General features: G+C 41.9%; 1 protein-coding gene across 3 annotated transcripts in view; it reads right to left on the bottom strand.

Moving 5' to 3' along the window:
* The window catches only part of LOC128227426 (fibrillin-2-like), a 58,670-nt gene that overhangs the window by 13,503 nt on the left and 26,834 nt on the right, over positions 1-18,333 (bottom strand). For all 3 annotated transcript variants that reach the window (XM_052937952.1, XM_052937953.1, XM_052937955.1), the window contains 4 exons: positions 9,280-9,444; positions 4,508-4,637; positions 3,407-3,594; positions 2,720-2,854 (listed from right to left, as the gene is read on the bottom strand). In XM_052937952.1, coding sequence (XP_052793912.1) covers positions 2,720-2,854; positions 3,407-3,594; positions 4,508-4,637; positions 9,280-9,444 — 618 coding nt within the window. The remainder of the gene's footprint in view (positions 1-2,719; positions 2,855-3,406; positions 3,595-4,507; positions 4,638-9,279; positions 9,445-18,333) is intronic.

Below are 18,333 nucleotides of genomic sequence, written 5' to 3'. Positions count from 1 at the left end.
GTGTGTTCTTGTTTTAAATTGTTGACAAAGGAGATTCCGTCATATTTAGCAGCAATATGATGAACCACTGAGACGCACTCTTGGAGAATGCCATATATAGACGAACTCGACATCTACGCTCGTATTTTGATCACGTCGCCAATATTGTCACTAAATTAGATTAAGAATATATCACTAAGAGTTGACAATGACATTGATTTGGCGGGAATGGCCAGACAGAGAACATTATCGTCAACAATCCAAATAAATATTAGAGAAAGACTGGGCTTGAGACAGGAATACCAATACATCTTTGTAAGGCATGACACGACAACACACCACAGCAGTCGTCCCCGACAACAGCACTTGATGAGTACAGAAGAGTGGGCTATGAATACGTATTTATGTGGCCTAGTGTTCGTCCTCGCTTCGGTCAAGGCTTTCTGTTGTGGCGACTCGATTCATATTTAAACATGTAGAACCATGATTTGCATTGATTTACTTGACACATTTGAATGTATTCATGTATTAAAAACTAAAAATATTTCAACTAAAGATTACTGTTACTTTGAAATAATTCTAGTAATGAGAATCAGAGGGTTTTTTTTCTTCATTCAATGCTAATTTCAAATAATTATCGCGTTTTATTGATGAAGTGTAGCCACAATTCTGCATCAACGCATATTTTACACTATAAACAAATATTGACATGTATGTTATAAGCATACTAAGAATATCGATGTTTAGCTGTTGATTCCCACCACATGTAGAATTGTCCCCTTAGGACCCGTCACACTCGTGTCTCTATCACATTAATGCCGTTTTGTAAGTAATTATGTGTCATAGTCAGCGAAATGGAAGTTTTGAATCAGCATTCGATACAACCTACACAATACTATTTGTAGAGAAAAAAACAAAGGGCCATAATTATAGCAAATGTCATATAAATTATCCTTTTGAGGTAATCTCCACATGATGGAAATTTATCTGTATAAGTTGAAGCAATTACTCAAAATGGAGTAAGATGGAGAACTAGACTCCAGAGCTATACCTGAATGTGATTAATATCCCCGAACGCCGCCCTGATAGGAAATGGTAGTCAAATATTTAAAAAAAAAATGGCAATGCTGCGGAGGGTATAACTTATTTAACACACGCTTACATGGCAATCTATTATAGATGTTAAGTCTTCGAGTTTTGATAAGGAACACAATATTAATTGAAGAGAAATAAACAAAAGAGCAGTGTAAATGCACATGGAATACAATCAAACCACCTTTGTTTGAAATCCTTGTATTCATCAACATCCATAAGTTTTAATTAAACTGCTGTCACCAAATAATGAAATGTAACAAAGGGAAATAACGCTATCATTATAGAGTAAGACATAGTTAAGGTTTTTGTACTTTGTATTTCCACTTACCATGTTTTACCAAGGAATGCTGTTTTATTTAATCAATTTGGGAATTTAGAAAGTATGCTGCTGACAAGAAAAGGTAACAAAGGGCATTAATTTTGTAATTAGTGAAGACATTGTTATGTTTATCATACAATGCACTTCCTTTCATTGTGCTTAACGATTGTAGGAAAGTTTATAAAAGTCCATGTAGTTATTTTAAAGTTATGCTCTGGACGTGAACAACTTACAAAGGGCAATAACTTATACACTGTACTTTCTCTCATTGTGCTTTACCATTGTATGAAGTTATATTAAACTCCATCCAGTAGTTTTTAAAGTTACGCCCAAAAGGAACAGAGTCTTTACTCTGTAATTAGCTGAAATGGTTCTTGTTCACTGCGCTTCCTCTTATTGTGTTGTTCCATTATATGAAATACACAAGAAAAATATCAAGACGTTTTTAACCTATGCTCCGGACAATAAAAAGTAACGAAGGGCAATAACTTCACACGGCGAATCCTATACACCACCTTCAAACTTGGTTGTTGGGACTATATTAATAACAAAGGATCATAATTCTAGTTGTAAAACACAAACTCGATTTGCTATGGTCATCTGCACATGGTGCCTAGTCGTCTGTGGAGGTTTCAAGCAACTTCCCGAAAAGTTGACCACCAGATTTCTGGACGTAAGTAGGTCGAGACGAACAGACATGCGGACACGGACACGGACAATTTTATATGCCTCTCACATTTTTGTGTTGGCATGAGGTAAATAAAACAAACCGTTCTACATATAAACAGGCGTTTTTGGTCAAAAGTTAAAAATTTTGCTTAAAAGTTAACGGCTGGTTTGAGCTGGCATTGAATCTACGAATACGTTGTTAAATGTTTGTTTATAATTTGTGTGTTTTTACTTTGTCTCAAATAAGCGAAGAGAGCAATACTTAATGTTCACAAAATATTGATAGGTGATAAGGGGACTGTCTTTAAAAAGAAGAAACTTGTTTGAGTTTATGTTGAACACAGTAATTTGATAAGAATGAACTCCTGTTTGGTGGCATATGTCACTCATATCAACGATCTAGCATGAAATAACTATGAATGTATGCTGTTGAACAATGTCAGAAAATCTTAAAACGCCTAAATAGCTGATACTGTGAATCATTTTAAACCAAATTTTCCGCGTTTCACTATTAATAGCGCTATACACGTAGAGCGGTTTACACGTCCAAAGAATAAGGTAGGCGATCAGTCTTCACTTGCATCATAACCGCTATAGCGTTTACTTCCCTTGTAATAGTAAATTAAATCGTACTACCAGTGTGTAACTTTAGCTTACCAAAACATCTCGCCAGCATTCTTCCCAAAGCGTAACCTCGGGGACATTCACAGTGATATCGGCCCCCTGAATGGTCTACACATATGTGCGAGCACCCTCCGTTATTGATCTTGCATGGCTCAACGGCTTCGGTGTCTGTGGAAACGATATGTGTTCTTTTAACATGATAATAACGAACGACGAAATTACTGTGTTAGTTGAACAATTTATTTTTCACTTGTCTTATTCGGTCGGCTGTAAATCTATTATCTACAATCTGTATCTATAATTTCTATTCGTAGGTAACATATCTGTTGTGCTATTATGACTCGGGCGCGTAGCTGCCTATACGCGAGTACGCGGATGAATCAACATGATTCTGACTAAAGAAATCCAAACAATCAGATAAAGTTTCAGTATTTATACTTGACTACATGATTCTAAAATTATCCATTTTCCAGTTCTAAATAAAGCACCTCTCTGAACACCCAGAATGAACCAGATTTCACCATGGTTTTCAAATTTCCCAAGGAGGGGGGAGGATGGGGCTAGCTACGCCCATGTATGATGTACTCTCATTTGTTTAGATTTATTTTGAAACGGTTATATGATATTGCTACCATCAAACTGGTAGTATTGAAAGTGGAAATAATAAAGTTCAAGCTTTATAAATGTGTGACATTTCTATCAATTATGACCATTCGGTACCTGGTTCGCACATCGGGGCCTCTTCAGCAACCCAGGCATAATCCTTACAGTAATAGTAACTCGTGTGTTGGTCCACTAGGCGGTACCCTTTGTCACATGTGAAGTTTGCCAACAGAATCCACTGCTTTCGTACAGGGTTAAATCGGTATTCTATCTTGACATTAGCGTTGGCTACTTTTGGAGGTTCCCTGATAAAAAAAAAAAATGTTACTGTATTCCGTTTTGAATTGAGTGTTTGTAACTAATGGAGGTTCCCCCTGAATGTCTCAATTAAAATGAACACATTATTTAAATATCAATGGTACATTTTTTCAACTGAAACATCAAAAATAATAATAATAATAATAATAATAATAATAATAATAATAATAATAATAATAATAATAATAATAATAATTATTATTATGATAATGGTTATAATAATAATAATAATAATAATAATAATAATAATAATAATAATAATAATAAATAATAATAATAATAATAATAATAATAATAATAATAATAATGGTAATAATAATAATAATAATAATGATAATGATAATAATAATAATAATAAAAATAATAATAATAATAATAATAATAATAATAATAATAATAATAATAATAATAATAATTATGATAATAATAATAATAATAATAATAATAATAATAATAATAATAATAATAATAATAATAATTATGATAATAATAATAATAATAATAATAATAATAATAATAATAATAATAATAATAATAAAAATAATAATAATAATAAAAATAATAATTATGATAATGATAATGGTAATAATATTATAAGCATTTTAAAACGTTGTTTAACCATTCTATTCTTTTGTTTATACCTTATAGAAAAAATATTTTGTTAACTTGATTTTATAATTTTACAAATATCTTTTTTGTTGTCTTCTAACATTATCTGTAGCATTGTTAATACTCATCAAAAACTCATGTCATTTTTTGGTGTTTTTTTACAGACTATTCCAAAAAATAATCATAATTCTACTAACCGAATTATCATTTGCTGTATTGTGGATGTTGAAACATACAGTAATTGTTTTCTTAGATGTGGAAGACTGTAATAGTAATTGACATGAAACTAACGTGAATCTGAGGTAGCAGGTGTTGTCTGCATCCAGCACGTGTTTCGCGAGGTTTGAGTCAGGAGAAGGGGTAGTTGTGCTGTTGTCAGTCTCGTAAGCTTGACGGCGTCCTGCTCGTGGGGGGAATCGAGCTGAAGCACGAGCGTACAGCATTAAACGTTGCTTAGACGTTCCATGGCAGTTACCCAAACAATTAATAAATGTTGATGCATGTGGGGTCTGTCTGAGTTGTTTTGTATAATTTGTGTCTCTCGTTTAAGAGTCTATTAAGCCTAAGCATTGTACCTTATATCATGGCCTTCCTAGAGTGTTGACTACAGGGCCGTCCAAGAGTGTTGGCTACAGGGCCCTCCAAGAGTGTTGGCTACAGGGCCTTCATAGAGTGATGCCTACATGGCCTTCCAAGAATGCTGGCTACAGAGCCTACCTAGAGTGTTGGCTACAGGGCCTTCCAAGAGTGTTGGCTACAGGGCCGTCCAAGAGTGTTGGCTACAGGGCCGTCCAAGAGTGTTGGCTACAGAGCCTTCATAGAGTGATGCCTACATGGCCTTCCAAGAGTGTTGGCTACAGAGCCTACCTAGAGTGTTGGCTACAGGGCCTTCCAAGAGTGTTGGCTACAGGGCCGTCCAAGAGTGTTGGCTACAGAGCCTTCATAGAGTGATGCCTACATGGCCTTCCAAGAATGCTGGCTACAGAGCCTACCTAGAGTGTTGGCTACAGGGCCTTCCAAGAGTGTTGGCTACAGAGCCTACCTAGAGTGTTGGCTACAGAGCCTACCTAGAGTGTTGGCTACAGGGCCTACCTAGAGTGTTGGCTACAGAGCCTACCTAGAGTGTTGGCTACAGGGCCCTCCAAGAGTGTTGGCTACAGAGCCTTCATAGAGTGTTAGCTACAGGGCCTACCTAGAGTGTTGGCTACAGAGCCTACCTAGAGTGTTGGCTACAGAGCCTACCTAGAGTGTTGGCTACAGAGCCTACCTAGAGTGTTGGCTACAGGGCCCTCCAAGAGTGTTGGCTACAGGGCCTTCATAGATTGATGCCTACATGGCCTTCCAAGAATGCTGGCTACAGAGCCTACCTAGAGTGTTGGCTACAGGGCCGTCCTAGAGTGTTGGCTACAGGGCCTTCATAGAGTGATGCCTACATGGCCTTCCAAGAATGCTGGCTACAGAGCCTACCTAGAGTGTTGGCTACAGAGCCTACCTAGAGTGTTGGCTACAGGGCCCTCCAAGAGTGTTGGCTACAGGGCCTTCATAGAGTGATGCCTACATGGCCTTCCAAGAATGCTGGCTACAGAGCCTACCTAGAGTGTTGGCTACAGAGCCTACCTAGAGTGTTGGCTACAGGGCCGTCCTAGAGTGTTGGCTACAGAGCCTACCTAGAGTGTTGGCTACAGGGCCCTCCAAGAGTGTTGGCTACAGGGCCTTCATAGAGTGTTGGCTACATGGCCGTCCAAGAGTGTTGGCTACAGAGCCTACCTAGAGTGTTGGCTACAGAGCCTACCTAGAGTGTTGGCTACAGGGCCCTCCAAGAGTGTTGGCTACAGGACCTTCATAGAGTGTTGGCTACATGGCCGTCCAAGAGTGTTGGATACAGAGCCTACCTAGAGTGTTGGCTACAGGGCCTTCATAGAGTGTTGGCTACAGGGCCTTCATAGAGTGTTGGCTACATGGCCGTCCTAGAGTGCTGGCTACAGGGCCCTCCAAGAGTGTTGGCTACAGGGCCCTCCAAGAGTGTTGGCTACAGGGCCTTCATAGAGTGTTGGCTACATGGCCGTCCTAGAGTGTTGGCTACAGAGCCTACCTAGAGTGTTGGCTACAGGGCCCTCCAAGAGTGTTGGCTACAGGGCCGTCCAAGAGTGTTGGCTACAGTGCCTTCATAGAGTGTTGGTTACAGGGCTTTCATAGAGTGTTGGCTACAGGACCTTCATAGAGTGTTGGCTACAGGGCCGTCCAAGAGTGTTGGCTACAGGGCCTTCATAGAGTGATGCCTACAGGGCCTTCCAAGAATGCTGGCTACAGAGCCTATCTAGAGTGTTGGCTACAGGGCCTTCATAGAGTGTTGGCTACAGGGCCTTCATAGAGTGTTGGCTACATGGCCGTCCTAGAGTGCTGGCTACAGAGCCTACATAGAGTGTTGGCTACAGGGCCTTCATAGAGTGTTGGCTACAGGGCCTTCATAGAGTGTTGGCTACATGGCCGTCCAAGAGTGTTGGCTACAGAGCCTACCTAGAGTGTTGGCTACAGAGCCTACCTAGAGTGTTGGCTACATGGCCGTCCAAGAGTGTTGGCTACAGGGCCTTCATAGAGTGTTGGCTACAGAGCCTACCAAGAGTGTTGGCTACAGGGCCTACCTAGAGTGTTGGCTACAGAGCCTACCTAGAGTGTTGGCTACAGAGCCTACCTAGAGTGTTGGCTACATGGCCGTCCTAGAGTGCTGGCTACAGAGCCTACCTAGAGTGTTGGCTACAGGGCCTTCATAGAGTGTTGGCTACAGGGCCTTCATAGAGTGTTGGCTACATGGCCGTCCAAGAGTGTTGGCTACAGAGCCTACCTAGAGTGTTGGCTACAGAGCCTACATAGAGTGTTGGCTACAGGGCCTTCATAGAGTGTTGGCTACATGGCCGTCCAAGAGTGTTGGCTACAGAGCCTACCTAGAGTGTTGGCTACAGAGCCTACCTAGAGTGTTGGCTACAGGGCCTTCATAGAGTGTTGGCTACAGGGCCTTCATAGAGTGTTGGCTACATAGCCTACCTAGAGTGTTGGCTACAGGGCCTTCATAGAGTGTTGGTTACAGAGCCTACCTAGAGTGTTGGCTACAGAGCCTACCTAGAGTGTTGGCTACAGGGCCTTCATAGAGTGTTGGCTACAGGGCCGTCCAAGAGTGTTGGCTACAGAGCCTACCTAGAGTGTTGGCTACAGGGCCTTCATAGAGTGTTGGCTACATGGCCGTCCAAGAGTGTTGGCTACAGAGCCTACCTAGAGTGTTGGCTACAGGGCCCTCCAAGAGTGTTGGCTACAGGGCCTTCATAGAGTGATGCCTACATGGCCTTCCAAGAATGCTGGCTACAGAGCCTACCTAGAGTGTTGGCTCCAGGGCCTTCATAGAGTGTTGGCTACAGGGCCTTCATAGAGTGTTGGCTACATGGCCGTCCTAGAGTGTTGGCTACAGAGCCTACCTAGAGTGTTGGCTACAGAGCCTACCTAGAGTGTTGGCTACAGGGCCTTCATAGAGTGTTGGCTACAGGGCCTTCATAGAGTGTTGGCTACATGGCCGTCCTAGAGTGTTGGCTACAGAGCCTACCTAGAGTGTTGGCTACAGAGCCTACCTAGAGTGTTGGCTACAGGGCCTTCATAGAGTGTTGGCTACATGGCCTTCATACAGTGTAAGCTACAGGGCCTTCCAAGAGTGTTTGGTACAGAGGCATTTCTAGAGTGTTGGCTTCAGGGCCTTCATAGAGTGTCGGCTACAAGGCCTTATAATGTGTTGGCTACAGGGCCTTCCAAGAGTGTTGGCTACAGGGCCTTCCAAGAGTGTAAGCTACAAGGCCTTCCGTTGTGTTGGTTACAGGGCCTTCCAAGAGTGTTGGCTACAGGGCCTTCATAAGAGTGTTGGCTACAGGGCCTTCCGTTGTGTTGGCTACAGGGCCTTCATAGAGTGTTGGCTACAGGGCCTTCATAGAGTGTTGGCCACAGGGCCTTCATAGAGTGTTGGCTACAGGTCTTTCCAAGAGTGTTGGCTACAGGGCCTTCATAGAGTATTGGCTACAGGGCCTTCATAGAGTGTTGGCTATAGGGCCTTCATAGAGTGTTGGCTACATGACCTTCATAGAGTGTTGGCTACAGGGCCTTTATAGAGTGTTGGCTACAGGGCCTTTATAGAGTGTTGGCTACAAGGCCTTCATAGAGTGTTGGCTACATGGCCGTCCTAGAGTGCTGGCTACAGAGCCTACCTAGAGTGTTGGCTACAGGACCTTCATAGAGTGTTGGCTACATGGCCGTCCAAGAGTGTTGGCTACAGAGCCTACCTAGAGTGTTGGCTACAGGGCCTTCATAGAGTGTTGGCTACAGGGCCTTTATAGAGTGTTGGCTACAAGGCCTTCATAGAGTGTTGGCTACAGGGCTTTCATAGAGTGTTGGCTATAGGGCCTTCCAAGAGTGTTGGCTACAGGGTCGTCCAAGAGTGTTGGCTACAGGGTCGTCCAAGAGTGTTTGCTACAAGGCTTTCCAATGTGTTGGTTACAGGGCCTTCAAAGAGTGCTGGCTACAAGACCTTCCAATGTGTTGGCTTCAGGGCCTTCCAAGAATGTTGTCCATCTTATGTACATTGTATTCTTGGATATTGAGTGTCTTTGGCAATTCAATAATGTTCACTCGTTATTTATCAACAAATCTACTAAATATTGTCTAGTTTAAATATAAAACTACCGTTATAAACCTGGTATTACATTTCGTAGATCATCAATGTTTAATGGTGCAACTAGCAGAATCGCTATCTCATTGACACACCAGCAACAGTAATAATACCATTGTAATTTATATTAATCAGGGATCATAACATTAAAAGCTGCATTTAAAAGAAATATAAGGTTTTGCAAATAACAGCCAGTACATTTGCAAATAAGATAGAACATCAATTTCAATGAGGTTACATGTTTTGGTGTATATACAGCGATTACGCATTGATGACTATGTAAAATACATTATTTGAAAAATGACAAATATTTTCATAATAAAATAAAAAAGATAGAAAATAAGTATTTCAAATTACATACCTCTACAGCGAATTGAAAAACCTTGCCACCGGAACCCATCACAATAGTTTACCCTCGATCCTGTCATCCTGTACCCTGGCAAGCATGTTGCTATTACCACAGTTCCTCCATGGTCAAAGTACAGGCGACCGTTGGATAGTGGTTCGGGATCGGGGCAACCTTTTGCTGCGGCAGGAAAGAACCGTATTTTATGAATAATTACAAAATAATAATTCATAATAAGAAAACGTCAGCCAGACAAGTGCTAGGCGATCGCTTCAAGCAGTCCATCAGCAACGGCAAGGTAAACGGAGTATACATGTGCACACACATTAAGCTATGAAAAAAAGTGTGGCGATGGTAGTAAAGCAGTCATTTAGCAGTCACTACAGATGATTTGTGATCAAAGTAAGGCCTCTACGTGAAAAAAAGTTCAGGCGATCGTGGGTCGGGGAGGAGGATAGGTTTGCTTCGGTTGAAATAAATAGTGTAAGTTTACATTTGAGATTGGTTGAAATAATATACTAGTAATATGTAATCAGGGTAACCACCTGAAGCCAATGATATATACCTTGATAAGTTACCCACGCGTTACTGTTGGGCTAGTTTGCACATCAAAGAAAGTGGATTGGTCGCTGTAAATATGTGATTAATACTACCAATAACTATTTTGGCCAGCTTTGACCAGCCAAAGACATAACCAGCTTTAGACAATTGGCAGGTAGCGATCATTTCAGCATCGCCATTTACAAAGTATAGGCGACCGAGGGCCAGGATTGAAGGATTGGACAACTGTTTGCTATAGTAGTGAGCTATATTACGGTATGAACTCACTAAATAATCATTTAGATAACAACGTAACAGTTAACAACAACAATAATAATAAAAATGTTATCATATATTTTATGTAGAAGTTCCTGCACAATCATGGTGGCGTTCTAATGAAGGCCGCGGGCATACCACCATCGACAACCAATATCGAATATAGAATGATTTATATAACTGTAAGATCAACACGTTTTATAAGCGTGAAATTATCTACATATTATCTTACTTTATTTATCAAATAAAATGTCTTTAAAGTATCATTATCGAAATATATATTACATTTGTGTTATTGTACCATATCTTGATAACATTTGTGATCTTTTGATCATCTCGTTTATCTGAGCTTCTTTAAATTCAACTAAGGCGTAAAATGAATAATATTCTTCCCTGCTCAGAGGATAACACTTTTCTTTCAAAAAAAGTATTTTGAAGTAACTTTATGAGCATATGTGATATGCAAACAACAGTAATATTAACCAAAATTTATTGAAACGCCTCCATCCATGAAATAATAATATTACATTACATGTTTCGGTAGTGCACACAACATCTCAAAGATGGCTGGTGTGGATGTTGGCCTAAAGGAAACAACGCAAAACAAAATACAATATATATCTAATCCTGATCAGAGGCACATGGAAACTAAGATTTAAACTTTGAGTTTGATGATAAGGCGATCTACGTCTGATGGCTGCTTTTCTGCCCTTAGCCAAATATATCTAAATGACCTATTTTGTAAGCGAACGAAGATCAATTTATGGTTATATCTTAAATTATTTGTACTACGATCTAATTGTTCAAACAAAAATGTGTCATCTCGTTTTTTTAATGATTTCGTGAAATCCACCAAAGATATTATCCAAATGTAATTTCGAAATTCGACATGTAAACTATGTATATATAATTATATTCATACGTTTTTGTCTATGTGATTATTTGGAATGAAAAATCGGATTGTCAGGCTTGGCAATATTAAAAGGAAAAACGTACGATGGCTGCTTTTCACTGACTGCATCATACATTTGAAGAGTTAGCACTGCTGTTCCGGGTTCAAGGTGATGCATAGCGGATTTTTTCCGTCCATATTTTTCATCTACTGGTTCTATATATCCGGCTTCAATGCGGATTTTATCGGTATAATTCGCAATAAAGTTAAGTACATCTCAGCAATTTTCGCATGTTTACTGTAATCTGTTTTGGTTTAAGAAAATTCTTTATTTTAAAGAATGACCATATTATTAGTGACAGTAAATTTATTGGTATTACGTTTTTACGATCGTGTCAAATTAACCAAAATGAAAAAAATTAACATGAAAAACGTAAGCGACGAGCAGAAACGTGTTTGTTTTTATTTGTATTTTTGAAATATCACTTATTCTATCATACTACATAACGCATGGCAGTTTTATCATAAGAATCATGCTTCAAGTTGACCAAATTCATTGTTTAATCGTGTTTTAAGGACTTACTTTTGTTTTAACACTGCAACGGAATCTAGCTGTTGTGGTCACCGGATTCTACTGGTATTGACACGTTACCTGTTATTGTTTTGGAGTCTATAACTAGTAAATGCTAGAGGAATTTGTGAGTATTTAGTAAGGGTAAACTCTGGTATGCTCGACTGAATAAGGGGCTGGGCCTAAAGTAGGTAACGGTCTCAAAAATAAAAGAAGGGTAGTGACAAAGTTTGTAATGATTCTTTCCACAGAATGTCTCTAAAATATAAGGTTTGCAAAACATTTATTTATCATATGGTTTGTATGTAGTGTTCACACGTTTTGTGTATCACTTTCAGTGTCTTTTGGTGCTTACATTTTGCGTATGTACAAGGCTATGTGCTTGAGGGGGTGGGAGTGAATTCACAGACTAGCCAGGCCATGTGCATGAAGTGGGGAAGGGTGAATAGTCATACTTGCCATTCTTTATGCGTGAAAGGGGCAGGGTGAAAACACAGGCTAGCCAGTCTATTTTGGGCGTTTGGGGGGGGGGGGGGGGGGGGGGGGGGGGGGGGGGGGGGGAGAGACTAGCCAAGCCATGTGCATGAAAGGGGAGGGGTGAGTAGACAGACTTGCCATGCTATGTGCATGAAGGGGGAATCGATGCACAGACTAGCCAGGCTAGTGGGGCAAGGGGGTGAATACACAGACAAGCCAGGCAAGTGGGGGAAGGGGGTGAATACACAGACTACCCAGGCTAGTGGGCGAAGGGTGTGAATACACAGACTAGGCAGGCTAGTGGGGCAAGGGGGTGAATACACAGACTAGCCAGGCAAGTGGGGGAAGGGGGTGAATACACAGACTACCCATGCAGGCTAGTGGGCGAAGGGGGTGAATACACAGACTAGGCAGGCTAGTGGGCGAAGGGAGTGAATACACAGACTAGCCAGGCTAGTGGCGGAAGGGGGTGAATACACAAACTAGCCAGGCTAGTGGCGGAAGGGGGTGAATATACAGACTAGCCAGGCTAGTGGCGGAAGGGGGTGAATACACAGACTAGCAAGGTCATGTGCATGAAAGGGGTGGGGTGAATATACAGACTAGCCAGGCTAGTGGGGGTGAAGACACAGACTTGCCAGACTATGTTGTGCGTGAGGGGGTGGAGGTGAATACACAGACTAGCCAGGATAGTAGGGGGAGGGGGAGACACAGACTTGCCAGTTCATGTTGTGCGTGAGGGGGTGGAGGTGAATACACTGACTAGCCAGGCTAGTGGGGGGTGAAGACACATACTTGCCAGACTATGCTGTGCGTGAGGGGGTGGAGGTGAATACACAGACTAGCCAGGCTAAGGGGGGGGGTGAAGACACAGACTTGCCAGACTCTGTTGTGCATGAGGGGGTGGAGGTGAATACACAGACTAGCCAGGCTAGTGTGGGGGGGGGGCGGGTGGAAGACACAGACTTGCCAGTTCATGTTGTGCGTGAAGGGGTGGGGACGAGTACATAGACTAGCCAGGTTACGTGCATGAAGAGGGGATGAATACACAAATTAGCCAGGGGGTGACTCCAGGGGGAATTAAAACACAGACTAGAGAGGAGGGCTGAATACACAAACTAGCCAGGCTATGTGCGTAAAGAGGGGATGAATCCACAGACTACCCAACTAGGGAGGGGCCCTGAATACACAGGCTTGCCAGTCTTTGTATGTGAAGATGGTGGGGATTTACAAACTAGCCAGCGATATATGTGTGTGAAAGAGGGCAATGAATACCAAGGGGTAATGAATACACAGACTCTCCCGTCTAAGTGTGTGAAGGGGGGGGGGGGGGGGGGTATCATTACACAGACTAGCCGGGCTATATGTGTGAAAGATGGCAATGAATACCCAGGGTGAATAAATACACAGACTATCCCGTCCATGTGCGTGAAGGGGGCAGGGAGGTTATTACACAGACTAGCCGGGATATATGTGTGAAAGAGGGCAATGAATGCACAGACTAGCAAGCATATGTGCGCGAAGGGATGGGGTTAATACACAGACTAGCAAGGCTATGTGCGTGTACGGGAGGAGGGGGTACAAATACAGACTAGCCAGGCTATGTGCGTGTACGGAACGGGCGGGGGTTTAAAGACAGATTAGCCAGTCTATGTGCGTGTACTGGAGGAGGGGGTGTAAACACAGACTAGCCAGGCTATGTACGTGAAGGGAGTGGGCAATGTTTAAAAAGACAAGCCAGGATACGTGCGTGGAGTGAAGAGGGGAGGGTGGGGTATACACAGACTACCCAGGCTAGGTGCGCTGGATGAATACACATACTACACGAGCTAATTTACCTATCCGATAAGTCTTCTACTCCATTTATCAAATGATTGTATAAGGACTTCATGTAAAACACCTCCCCTCGCTAGCTGTACGGGAGCATACACAAACAGGTAGGCGTTCATGCTTTTAAACATACGTCAGACAACATGATCCAACAGACAATTTTAATGTATATGTTATTAAAAACAGATGGTATATTTCATTATAGGACAATATTTCATCTTCCTCCCATTCCCCGATTTGATCCGCCTACTGAAGATATACTTTATGATTGTTACAATCGTGTTTACACCGTTTTATGTGCATTCCACACCACAATATTTGATTTTAATAAGTACCGTGTGTTTATTGCCGCAAATATAACTTTGAACATTTTAAGACAACTACAATTAAATGGGTGCTTATAGTGCGACTACCTATACGACTCGTACATAAAAAAAAACATTATACGACGAGAGCCAATCTCATTAAAATCATATCGTGACGTTCACTTCATTTCATTACATAGCGTAACGTCGTGAAGCGTGTATTGGGGATCTGATTTTAATGAGATTGGACGAGAGCTATCCTGGTCAGACGGAACATATTTTAAACATATAACAAAACATTTTTTGACGAGAGATGGTCCGGAGGCACAACTTACAACCTCAGTATGAGAACAGCAATCTCGTTGTGATTAAGAACTTTCATTGACCGCAGAGGTCAATGCAACACTGTCACAACCAGGGGCGTAGCTTCCTATAGGCCGTGTAGGCCTCGGCCTACACATTTTTCAGAAAAACCGAAAAAATAAAAATGACAAATCTGCAATAAAAACTGAAGGCATAGGAGGGTGAGGGGCTAAATATGAAATTCCGACAAATGCGCTTTAATATATAGGAAACCTGGTGTTTCAAATATATCGTTTTCCTTCGATCTAAAGTACATTTTCACGCGACGTTAATGTTTCGTATATAATTAATCGGAAGTTGCATATGCAGTAGTCTGCGCGTTTACGCAGTACATTAAACATTTCCAATCGGCTTGGTTAAATTTTACGGGTGCTTTATTATTTGAAATTGTAAATGGTCAGGCGCCAATATTGCCGAACATACTCCTACGTATCCTCTTTTCGATAGTTTGACTTGGACTTCAATAGATGAAGATACCAAACAACAATGTTAGAAGGAACTTGGCAATGATTGACATGCCTGCGGTACTAGTTTCCATCCGGGTGTCCGAACTATGATGGACACAGTTCAGGACATTGGATTCTTGTTCAAGTTTTCAGCAAATCGTATAGCAGTGTTCCATGACGAGCTTTCTAGAGAAGTCGCAATGAAAGAGGAAATGAACCGGTGCACTAAGCTTCGCTCGTTATGTGAGACACGATGGTTCAGACATGCGGGCGCACACGAAATGTTCAAAAATGCGTTCCCCGTAGTGGTCCGCGCACTTGAAACCTGATGTGTAGAATGGAATGAACATGAAAGCAACGGATATAAGCTCAGGTTTAGACATTCAACCATCAATGCCAAGAAGAGTTGGTCGACAGCAAAACAGAGCAAATCCTGAGGTGCAAACACCATCTGACTACTTCAGAATAACCTTTCAGTGCACAACATTTATTGCCTTCAAAACTGGAAAGGATTACATGCTGCCATCAATGTATGCTGCTAAGGCACCTGATCGTCACGAAACATTTGGCACATTTAAAACAGAATGGAATGTGAGATGGAGTATCGCAGCCGCAAGTTTTTCTTGACGACAAGATACCACAAAGCAGACCAACAGGGACCTGTAACCTAGCATATTTACAATACATGTATTCGAGATTCTTCTTACTATGCCACCTGCATCAGCTTCTTTGTGAAAGGTCGTTAAGTGAAATGAAACGAATAAAAAAAAAACTTCCTGCGAACGACAATGAAAAGCGACCGGTTGTCATCCTTGGCCCAAATTCACAGCCACAAGAGTATCATAGATGTTGGCCGCGTCATCAACGTGTTTGAGTCGCGAAAATGCCGGAAGCTAGAGTTTTTTTTAATGATCCCGGAAAGTCAACTGAGCTGTAGAAAGCGACATTATATTTACACACACATATATATTATATATATATATATATATATATATATATATATATATATATATATATATATATATATATATATATATATATGGCATTGTTGTGCAAATACACATATAGTTAACTTAGATTTTGGTAACAAAATGCATTAATATAGAGTGAAATTTAATAAATAAAATGTTCAATGTTTTACTTCTATGGCCTGTCTTCTTTAGCTTATATACGTACAAAACTAATTTAAGGTAAAACATAATGATATTGTTGCTCTCTTTAATGTTTTTTACAACGAAATATACGCCAAAACGCACCTACAATCACCTAGCTAAGCAAAATCCCTGCATGCCCCCTAAAACGTGGCGTACACATATATTTTCATCAAGCTACGCCCCTGACATCCCTCTCACCGGCTTACAGCAGCATATGTTTGATTGAGACAGTTCATTGACCGATATGGTAGATGCAACACTGTCAACACCCCTAGCACCGGCTTACAGCAGCCTATGTTTGATTGAGAGTGTACATTGACCGCAATGGTAGGTGCAACACTGTCAACACCCCTCTCACTGGCTTACAGCAGCCTATGTTTGATTGAGACAGTTCATTGACAGCAATGGTAGGTGCAACACTGTCAACACCCGTAGCACCGGCTTACAGCAGCCTATGTTTGATTGAGACAGTTCATTGACCGCAATGGTAGGTGCAACACTGTCAACACCCCTAGCACCGGCTTACAGCAGCCTATGTTTGATTGAGAGTGTACATTGACCGCAATGGTAGGTGCAACACTGTCAACACCCCTCTCACTGGCTTACAGCAGCCTATGTTTGATTGAGAGTGTACATTGACCGCAATGGTAGGTGCAACACTGTCAACACCCCTAGCACTGGCTTACAGCAACCTATGTTTGATTGAGACTGTTCATTGACCGCAATGGTAGGTGCAACACTGTCAACACCCCTAGCACTGGCTTACAGCAACCTATGTTTGATTGAGACTGTTCATTGACCGCAATGGTAGATGCAACACTGTCAACACCCCTCTCACTGGCTTACAGCAACCTATGTTTGATTGAGAGTGTACATTGACCGCAATGGTAGGTGCAACACTGTGAACACCCCTAGCACTGGCTTACAGCAACCTATGTTCGATTGAGACTGTTCATTGACCGCAATGGTAGGTGCAACACTGTCAACACCCCTCTCACTGGCTTACAGCAACCTATGTTTGATTGAGAGTGTACATTGACCGCAATGGTAGGTGCAACACTGTCAACACCCCTCTCACTGGCTTACAGCAACCTATGTTTGATTGAGAGTGTACATTGACCGCAATGGTAGGTGCAACACTGTCAACACCCCTAGCACTGGCTTACAGCAACCTATGTTCGATTGAGACTGTTCATTGACCGCAATGGTAGGTGCAACACTGTCAACACCCCTAGCACTGGCTTACAGCAACCTATGTTTGATTGAGAGTGTACATTGATCGCAATGGTAGGTGCAACACTGTCAACAGACGTAGCTCTGGCTTACAGCAGCCTATGTTTGATTGAGACTGTTCATTGACCGCAATGGTAGGTGCAACACTGTCAACACCCCTAGCACTGGCTTACAGCAGCCTATGTTTGATTGAGACTGTTCATTGACCGCAATGGTAGATGCAACACTGTCAACACCCCTAGCTACGGCTTACAGCAGCCTATGTTTGATTGAGACAGTTTATTGACCGCAATGGTAGGTGCAACACTGTCAACACCCCTAGCACCGGCTTACAGCAGCCTATGTTTGATTGAGACAGTTTATTGACCGCAATGGTAGATGCAACACTGTCAACACCCCTAGCACCGGCTTACAGCAGCCTATGTTTGATTGAGACAGTTTATTGACCGCAATGGTAGGTGCAACACTGTCAACACCCCTAGCACCGGCTTACAGCAGCCTATGTTTGATTGAGACAGTTCATTGACCGAAATGGTAGATGCAACACTGTCAACACCCCTAGCATCGGCTTACAGCAGCCTATGATTGATTGAGACAGTTTATTGACTGCAATGGTAGATGCAACACTGTCAACACCCCTAGCACCGGCTTACAGCAGCCTATGTTTGATTGAGACAGTTTATTGACCGCAATGGTAGGTGCAACACTGTCAACACCCCTCTCACTGGCTTACAGCAGCCTATGTTTGATTGAGACTGTTCATTGACCGCAATGGTAGATGCAACACTGTCAACACCCCTAGCACCGGCTTACAGCAGCCTATGTTTGATTGAGACAGTTCATTGACCGCAATGGTAGATGCAACACTGTCAACACCCTTAGTACTGGCTTACAGCAGCCTATGTTTGATTGAGTCTGTACATTGACAACAATGGTAGGTGCAACACTGTCAACACCCCTAGCACCGGCTTACAGCAGCCTA

Source organism: Mya arenaria, chromosome 3 (assembly GCF_026914265.1).
Source record: "Mya arenaria isolate MELC-2E11 chromosome 3, ASM2691426v1".
In the NCBI taxonomy this organism is placed as follows: domain Eukaryota; kingdom Metazoa; phylum Mollusca; class Bivalvia; order Myida; family Myidae; genus Mya; species Mya arenaria.
The sequence above is the reverse complement of the archived record's forward strand: the minus strand, read 5'-3'. Positions and strand labels throughout refer to the sequence as shown.